This window comes from Penaeus japonicus, unplaced genomic scaffold, assembly GCF_977035675.1.
Source record: "Penaeus japonicus unplaced genomic scaffold, GWHDUDI00000001_assembly GWHDUDI00000006, whole genome shotgun sequence".
In the NCBI taxonomy this organism is placed as follows: Eukaryota; Metazoa; Arthropoda; class Malacostraca; order Decapoda; family Penaeidae; genus Penaeus; species Penaeus japonicus.
In genome coordinates, this window is record NW_028234408.1 from 8,470,752 (window position 1) to 8,480,751 (window position 10,000).

Here is a 10,000-nt window from a genome sequence, read left to right on the forward strand (position 1 = left end):
CAACGCTATCTTGGAGAGTGTGAAACCAACGTTGAAACCTTATTCGCTGATAAACGCTATCTTGGAAAGCATGAAACCGACTTTGAGACCTCATACGCTGACTAACGCTGTCTTGGAGGGCGTGAAATCAACTTTGAAACCTCATGTCCTGACTAACACTATCTTGGAGAGTGTGAAACTGACTTTGAGACCTCATGCGCTGACCAATGCTATCTTGGAGAGTGTGAAACTGACTATGAGACCTCATGTGCTGACCAACGCTATCTTGGAGAGTCTGAAACCGACTTTGAAACCTCGTACACAAAAATCTAAGTCACTCACGCTTTCTGGACTATTTTGCGACTGCTTTAAAGAAAAAATCTAAACTGACTAACTGTCTGGCAATCATCTCTGGACTTTGTATCTTTGTATTACGAATCCGACCGTAAGTTATAAGAACATATAATTATAGATTAACTTTTTTTCCACAGATATCACCATAAGAAAGGAACAAAAAAAAATCATAAAGTCTCGAATCTGATAACCATCCTCATCTAACAACAAAGTCGGAAAAGGGTTATAATTTCAAGTTCTATTGTCCAATGAGGAACTGACTCTGACTCGAAACGTCGCAAGGTGTTCCTGTTTCATTGCGACTTTGTTTCGCTTGATCTTTGTACACGTGTTTCTATGGTTGTATGTTTGTTCAACTTGCCTTAGATTATTTTTTTTCAACTCGTTCTTTTGTTATCCAAAATTGCCCATAGAACAAACTATATTTTGTAAAATGTACAAAATGGCGAATTAGAGAGAAAGAAAACGTTTGAGGAGAAATCATGAGTTAGTGAGTGAATAAGTGAACTAATTAAATGAGTGTGAGTAAATATGTGGGTGAGTGAGTGAGTAAATTAGTGAATTAGTGAGTGAGAGAGTGAGTGAATATGTGAATGAATGAATGAGTGAGACATGATTAAGTGAGTGACTGACTGATGGACTGATTTAGCGATCAAATAAATATAAATAAATACATGAGTCACCGAATAGATCTATGGTGACTGGACACGAAAGTCTATGTCGCAAATAGTTCACGCAATGATCACGAATAACTCGATCAGTTTATAGGCCGACTTAATAAGTACAAGAAAAACACAACAAGAGACATTCTAAAGCATGCCTGATTATTGGTAGAAGATACCTTTGAATTTCGCGAAGAAAAAAATATTCAGAAATGAAAGAGTACAAACTGAATACAAGGAACAAGAGACAATGTAACAGGCGGAGATAACCCTACCTAGAGCCCTTATCGACAGACAAACAAAACTGGTAGGCAATAAATGAACTAATGAACATTGCACAGAGAAGAGAATAAGATAAAGGAACTGCATAATTTCAGCATTTGAGATTCGATATGACACGACCCTCAACACGGGACAGACAAAACAATCTGTAAGAACCTATTTTCATGTCGAATCGTGACATTTCATAAATCATTTCATGACTGCGTATGAATACTCATCAACAGGACCCAGTACCGGGCACAGATCTAGATATACCATCCAAAACATCCCATATAACATTGCAAGAGGGCGTTGCGTCATCCAAACATCCTATATAGAGTTACGATACCAGCACTAGGACGTTGCTATACCGCTTACGCCCATCATCCAACAACAGGTCAAGAAACACCATCCAAAATACCCTACACAGCAATACTCAAGGGCGTTACTATACCGCCCTACGACCACCATGACTCACGCCCAGCCCTACCGGCATTACCCAAGGGCGTTGCTATACCGCCCTACGACCACCATCACCCGCGCCCAACCCTACCGGCATTACCCAAGAGCGTTGCTATACTGCCCTTCGGCCACCGTGACCCACGCCCAACCCCACCCATCACTCACTCGTTTCCTGGCCGCCTTGCTGCTCCAGAAGGGACTTGAGTTTCTGGATTTCCTCCTGGTACTCGCGCAGCATGGCGTCCTTCGGGTCCTCGTTGATCTTGGGTTTGTTTTTGATGTTCTTCGCTCGGTTGGCGTAGCGGAGCGTGCTCAGAGTCTCGTCGTAGTTGTTGTCGGCGGGACTCAGGCACGCCACCATCAGCGTCTTGGTGTTGCCTCCTAAGGAATCCTGTGGGGAGCGAGGGCGTGGTAGAAAGTGTGCGGCGGTAGCTAGGGTGTAGCGGGAACAGAGGAGGAGGAGGGGGGGAGTAGGGTTAGGGGGGATAAGGGAAAGGGTGTCGATCTTTTCAAGGATTGAGAGTGATTTTGAGGATGGTGAGTTTTGTTTACATGAAAGAATGGTGGGATTTTGTGTTTTTTTTCTGTTTCAAGTTTTTTTTTATATCCTTTATTCATTTATATGTGTTTATTTGTTTGATTATCATATGAACTTTTTAAGGGGCTATGATTGTGAAACATTTACGTATATCAGATTCTATATAATACTGATAATTTTGAAAGTAAAAGGAACGCTCTAATTTGGAGAGTCGTTTTGTGTAGAATAATTTGCTGCGTGGATTTTCTTTCGTTTATGGTATAATGACGTCTTGTGGTAAAGTAAAACGGATTAGTAGGCTACCTATAAACTCCACAGATGTACCCACGATAAAAGACACGTACAAAGAATATTCAAATGAGTTTGAGTGCCCTGTATTTCATGGTATACTATACACTATCACATGACAGCAAAATAAATAAATAAATAAATAAGTAGAAATAAGCCAGGAAGTAAATAAAGTTATAATAATGCACAGCAGACGGAGACCCCCAAAGATGTACCCACGATGAAACGCACGCACTTGCAAAAACCGAACGAATTTTGTCCCTTTATTTCGTGCTATACACTATTGTGTTGTACCAAAATAACATACAAATTAAGTCCCTATATTTCATGTCGTGCGGCAGTCCAAATAAATAGAAAATTAACTAACCTCATAAATTAATACACGAATAAATGAATAAATAAAGAGTTCTAATGTAAACGATAATTCGATAATTGCCATATTTCATGGTATACAATATCGCGTTACAGTACAAATCAACCATTAACTAGCTTCATAGAGGAAGTAAACACATAAATAATGGAAATAATCTAATGTTAAAACACATTTGTTGATACCCAACATATAACGGAAACACGATAACACTCATTTATGCAGAATAACCAAATGAGATAAAAGTCTCTATATTTCATGGTATACAATATCGTGTTGCAATAATAATAAAAACTAACTTCATAGATTAATAAATGAATAATAGATAAAGGAATATAGATTATGTAAACACATAGTCGATAATAACCAACAGAAACAAGATAAAACACACACCCACACACACACACACACACACACACCCACCCACACACAAGCACCCCCCCCCCACACACACCCACCCACACCCACACCCACACCCACACCCACACCCACACACACCCACGCCCACGTACCTGTAGTAACCGCGTGAGTTTCGAGTCCCTGTAAGGAATGTGTTTACTCTTGCCGTCCACCAGCGCAGAGATCACGTTTCCGAGGGCGCTGAGGGAGAGGTTAATCTTCGTCGCCTCCTTCAGACGGTCCCCCGTGGCTCCTGGTGGGGGGGGGGAGAGAGAGAGAAAGGGGGGCGTTAGATTCAAAGGTTGGTGTTCCTTTGGTGAAGTGAATGGGACGAGAGAGAGAATTGGCGTTTTTTTCTTTCTCTTTTCTCTAATTATCTTTTCCTTTGATTTCCTATTTATTCGTTTCCTCATCTTCCCCGTATTCTGAATTCTCCCGTTTTTTCCCCTCCCGTATTCTGTATTTTTCTCCCGTTTACTTTCCCATGCCTTCTTCCTTTTCATATTTCCCTCCTTTCTCTTCTATACGGACCTCTTTCTCTGTCTCCTGCCTCCTCCCTTCGCCTTATTCTATTTTCTTCCTCTATCTCTTTCCCGGACGTCTCCCTTCCTTCATTTATCATCATCTTCTCCCTCCCCTTCTCGCTCTATCCCTCTTTCACCTTCATCTTAACCACCTTTTCCCTTCCTTCCCCCCCTCACCCCCCCCCCTTACCCTCACCCTCGCCCTCCACTTCCTCTTCCTTCGCCTGCCAGGTTGACGAGGTTGAGCTTCGTTCCTCCCTCCCTCCCTTCCCCTCTTCCTCTTCCTCTTCCTCTCCCCTCACCCCTCCTTCTCTGTCCCTCTCCTCACTCCCTCTCTGTCCCTTTCCCTCCCTTCTTCCCCCTCTCACCCCCACCCCAACCCCCACCACCCTCTCTTCCCCCTCACCCTCCACCCCTCCCCCTCTAAACCCCTCCCTCCCACCCTCCACCCTCCCACCCCAATCTCTCCCCCCTAACCCCCCCTCCTCCCCCTAACCCCCTCACCCTATCCCTCCTTCCATTCCCTCTCCCCTCACCCTCAACCCTCCCCATAACCCCCTCCCCTCACCCTCAACCCTCCCCCCTAACCCTCCTCCTAACCCCCTCCACCCCTCACCCTCAACCCTCCTCCACCCACCGTCCCACACCGACCGACCTCACCTGTCTTGGCCTGCCTCTCGGAGCCCGCCAAGTCGACGAGGTTCAGCTTCCCGCTGCGGATGTTATCGGTCTCGCCCGTCGTGTCCATCATCTCGAGGGTGATGGTGAAGATGGAGTGCGAGCGGGAGGAGTCGGCGTTCATGAGGGTGGCGCCGACGGAGCGGTTCTTCCAGCCGCGGTCCATCAGTTCCTCGCACTCGGACGTGTTGTGGACCGGGTGCTGGGAGAGGCCTGGGGGAGAGAGGGAGAGAGGGAGAGAGGGAGGGAGGTTTGGTTAGTTTGGTTAGTTTGTGGTGGGAGTGAGGGGAGACGGGGGAAGGGGAGGGGGCGAGTGGGAGTGGGGGGGGGGAGATGGGGGAGGGAGAAGGGGAGGGGGGCGAGAGAGAGAGAGAGAGAGAGAGAGAGAGAGAGAGAGAGAGAGAGAGGGGGGGGGGGGGGAAAGAGAGAGAGAGAGAGAGAGAGAGAGAGAGAGAGAGAGAGAGAGAGAGAGAGAGAGAGAGAGAGAGAGAGAGAGAGAGAGAGAGAGAGAGAGAGAGAGAGAAGAGAGAGAGAAGGAGAGAGAAAGAGAGAGAAGAGAGAGAGAGAGAGAGAGAGAGAGAGAGAGAGAGAGAGAGAAGAGAGAGAGGGAGAAAGAGAGAGAGAGAGAGAGAGAGAGGGGGGGGAGAGAGAGAGAGAGAGAGAGAAGAGAGAGAGAGAGAGAGGGGAGAGAGAGAGAGAGAGAGAGGGAGAGAGAGAGAGAGAGAGAAGAGAGAGAGAAAAGAGAGAGAGAGAGAGAGAAGCAGAAGGAGAGAGAGAGAGAGAGAGAGAGAGAGAGAGAGAGAGAGAGAGAGACAAAGAGACAGCGAGAGAGTGAGAGAGATAAAAAGAGAGAAAGGGAAAGAGAAAAAAAAGAGAGAGTGAGAGAGAGAGAGTGACAAACAGACTTACTAACAGAGAGAGAGATAGAGAATATCAAAGAAAGAAGCAGAGACAGACAGACAGACAGAGAGACAGCGAGACACAAATCGAAAGAGAGAATGGCGTAACTCAATAGGAAAAGGTCACCGAGGAAAGGTCACCCAAATACCACGCGGAAGAAGGGGTCATTGTCCAGCTGGAAGACGTAACTTCAAGAGCACGAAACTAGGTCAGATTTAGTGGAGTCTGAAAGTACCTCCTGACCTTTCGACTAGTTTCTTTCGGCTAGTTCTATTATTTGTAAAATTGAATTATTTGAGAAAGAGCTTAAATCCTTTAAGGATATTTGGATAATGAAGTTTCGTATTTGAATGTTCACTGATTAATTTAGAGGAAGTGAATTTTGTATCTGAATTTTTTTTTCTGAAATCTGCCTGATAAATATAGATACTCACCAATGTTACTGATCTTGTTCTGTGATTCGTTCTTAAAGATTATCATTTTTATCATTATTGTTATATTTCGACTGATTTTTTTTTTCATTCTTACAGACAAATGAAATTACATATTTATTAAGATCTTATCGAAAAGATGGTTAGATCAATTGCATGATTATACAGGAAACAGAACTTTACTCGTAACCATGAGATCAACAAGTCACATTATCTATGTACAAAACCACGAAGGAAACATTATTATTAAACATATATATGAAAATCAGTTTTATATCAACGTATAACCGACAAAGTCAACCAGAAATAAAAAACCGTTATGAAACCTACCACTCCTTTGTACCAAACCTTGATAAAAACATAATTATTTTTCACTACGATTTACCCAACGTAATCATAAATAAAATCTATAATTTCTTTACCCTCATCACCACCAAAAACACCATACAATAAAAAATAATAATTGTGAATACCATCAGCTTTACATTTACAAAACCATACAGAAAGAAAACGTAGTAAAAAAAATCCTCACACAGACTCACGCATTCCAAAAATAGCCAAACAGCATAAAAATCTGCATGAGTTTGCAAATGTCTTGCAACGAACGTCCTTGGCATACCTGAGCCAGCTAAAGCCACTTAAGGAATTAGTTAAATCTCGTTTAATGTTAGGATTAAGATCCTGAAAACCGCGGCTTCATCTGAAAGGACTTTTAGGTGAAATCTTGTTTGTTTACATCCGTGTTGGCAGTATACCTTCGGTTTCTAAATGATATTAGTATATCGTGCTTTTCGGCATGATAAAGTATACTATGGGGCCCTAAATGCCAAAAGTAGTAGATCAAGGTTTTTGCATGATGGAATAATAACATATGTTTCTATATGATAAAGTTTACAACTAGATAAAAATAGATCATTGTTTTCTAAATTATAAAAAAAACATTGCACGTGTTTCTACATGATAAAGTACACCACGGGATTCTACATGATAAAGTATACACACCATAGGGATTCTACATAATTACACTCTACAATAAGTTTTCTACATGGTAACTGTATACCATCGGTTACTAACATCGTTTTCTATACCTTACGCTGGGGAGACATAAGAAAACGAGATTATTAGACCACCTGGTGTCACAGAAGCCTTTAAACGAGAGAAAAAAAATGACGTTAGCTATAAGAATTGATCAACTTGTGCAATATTCCAGCACTGTGCAATCCTGCAGCTCAGAAATCAAATACAACCTCGATATTCATTGCATTGCATGAGTCCGAAGTGTTGATTCTTGGCTTGTCCTGAATCAGAATTATGAATCATAATGATAATAAATGATAATGACAATATTCTGTTGTATCAAGCATTCGATAAATCTATCTATCGGACACCGCACGTTATATCCATCCGGTTGCCATGAATACATCAGTTACATTTGATATTAAAAGAATAAAAAAGCATTATGACAGGAAGACATTCAAGTTGCAAATATGCATTGAAACTGAGCTCGTTATCCGTCCGTGACCATCTATTGTGATTTTTTTTTTCTAGCCTATTGATGATCTTATACCATCCTTGACAAATTGAACATCGTTTAGAATCTATATTTATAATATATATATATATATATATATATATATATATATATATATATATATATATGTGTGTGTGTGTGTGTGTGTGTGTGTGTGTGTGTGTGTGTGTGTGTGTGTGTGTGTGTGTGTGTGTGTGTGTGTGTGTGTGTGTGTGTGTGTGCATACATACATACATACATAATACATACATACATACCTACACACATATATATATATATATATATATATATATATATACATATATATAATAATAATCGCTTCTAAAGTTAATACTATGATCGGCTTGGCACCCTAATACAATCAATCTGACATAAGTGCCTTACGATAAACGAAGGTAAAAATAATCACCCTTAAAGACTGATTGTTTGCTTAAGTTCACAGGGACTCCAAAAGGGTAGCTTTAAAACCGAATTCCCTTTGCAATTTGTTGAAGGTCACTCAATGAATATGCAATAAACCTACCTGACCTTCTTTTTTTTTTCTCTCTCTCTCTCTCTCTCTCTCTCTCTCTCTCTCTCTCTCTCTCTCTCTCTCTCTCTCTCTCTCTCTCTCTCTCTCTCTCTCTCTCTCCCTCTTCGTTCCAAGAAAATGGACGCTTTTGTGCCACTTGAGATATTTCAAAGCCTGTGTATTTATTTCGTGTGTGGATATTTTTTTTTCTGTGGATATTTCTGTGGAAAGCACAAGCATACACGCCGACGGTGCTTGAGGTAATTATTTGCTTTTGATCCTCGGCAATTATCCAATTATGCAAGACGGTGCTGAAGGGGAGTGCATGGGGTGGGGTGGGGTGGGGGTGGGGAGGAGGTACTTCAAGCAGAAGCAAGAACGCCGATATTTATGTATTTATTAAACCCTTTATTTATAAAAGAAAAAAAAACATTTACGAAAATAATATTTGCAATACATCTTACTTACAAAAAGAAAACTTGTTTGCGAAAACCCTTACTAACAAGTTTTTTACAAAAAAAATCTGATTTGCAAAACCCATGTATTTACATTTTTTTTTATATAGAATATTATTTGCAAAACCCATGTATTTACATTTCTTATTTATTTACAAAGATTATTATTTGCAAAACAAATGTATTTACGAAGCCCCATATTCACAAAACCCCATATTCACAAAACCCCTTATTCACTAAACTCCTTGTTTACAAAACCCCCTTGCCTATCAACCCTATCATTCATCAACCCCATTAACCCCCCCCCCCCCTGCCCGCCCTCAACACCCACCCTTCTCCCCCGCATCATCACCTGTGACCTTGGCTATCGGGACACGCGAGTGACGGCGTGACCTCAACAGAAACAAGGGAGGGGGTGAGGGGTTGGGAGAGCGGGGGAGGGTAAGGAGGTAGAGGGGGAGGGGGAGAGGAGGAGAGAGGACACTAGGGTGAGGAAGGGGAGAAGGAGGGGAGGAAGGGGAGAAGGGGGGGGGCCGTCGCGTGTGGAATTGTACTGGTGCGACCTCGCTTTCAGCTTCCCCTCCCCTCCCCTCTCCCTTCCCCACCCCTCTCCTCCCTTCTCCCCTCCCTTCCCTTCCCCTCCCCTCTCCCCTCCATTCACATATTCCTTGTTAAATTATGTAGTTGATCGATATGCGACTTGTGGCATGTTGAACCGTCGTGAGAACAGCGGCTTATCGGAGGGGGGGGGGGCTGAGTGTTACTTTGAACAGCCGTGCGTTGAGTTGTTATGACTCTTATTGAGAGATAAGTTATGCATGAACTTTTATCTGTCTTGGCATTAGTATTTTAGTGTGATATCGTTATCAGTATTATCATTATTGTTGTTGTTGTCATGATTATCATAATCATCAGCATTAGCTTACTTATTACTTTGTATCGTTATCATCATCGTTATTATTATTCTCATCTTTATTACTATTATCGTTATTATCACCATCATCATTATCACTACCATTATCACTATCATCATCTGCAACGTTCCCAGCACCACTGACATTCCTACCATACCCACCATTACTGTCATTGTATCCTCCTTTTGCAACAGTATTCTGCAAGAGCACAGGACCACGAGACCTATCAACAACACCCTAAATCCTTAAGATTCCCAAAATCTCTTAAAAAATCCCGATTTCCATAAAAAAAAAGTTTAATAGCCCCCAAAAAATAAAAAATAAAAAGTTTAATAGCCCCCAGAAAATAAAATTTAAAAAAATCTTGCACTCCAGGATATTTTTTTTTTTATTGACATATCTTCAGTACAAGAGAATGACAAAAAATACACTCTACCGAGTTGATACTATGGCAGAAAAAAAAACACTATACACAAAAGATATATTGAAAAACGAGGCAGTTTCGAAATCCACTTCGTTTGTCAATAAATCTATTTTGTGTAGTGTGATTTTCTTTTTCTTCTGTACAAGAGATTCCTTTCATTCTTCTAAGTTCGTAAGGTCATAGAATTTCCTTATATTCAAAGTCTTTTAGAATATAGGGAAAATATTCTTTGGAAAAAAAATATTAAATCAGTTATTAATGAGTATCTTAATGATCAATTATTGATAATGGATGTTCAATAACGTACTCACCTAATCAC

General features: G+C 41.4%; 1 protein-coding gene across 2 annotated transcripts in view; it reads right to left on the reverse strand.

Moving 5' to 3' along the window:
* The window catches only part of Kif3C (Kinesin family member 3C), a 56,564-nt gene that overhangs the window by 21,639 nt on the left and 24,925 nt on the right, over positions 1 to 10,000 (reverse strand). For both annotated transcript variants that reach the window (XM_086537649.1, XM_086537648.1), the window contains exons 5-7: positions 4,498 to 4,728; positions 3,427 to 3,566; positions 1,884 to 2,109 (exon numbers count right to left, since the gene is read on the reverse strand). In XM_086537649.1, the coding sequence (XP_086393775.1) occupies positions 1,884 to 2,109; positions 3,427 to 3,566; positions 4,498 to 4,728 (597 nt within the window). The remainder of the gene's footprint in view (positions 1 to 1,883; positions 2,110 to 3,426; positions 3,567 to 4,497; positions 4,729 to 10,000) is intronic.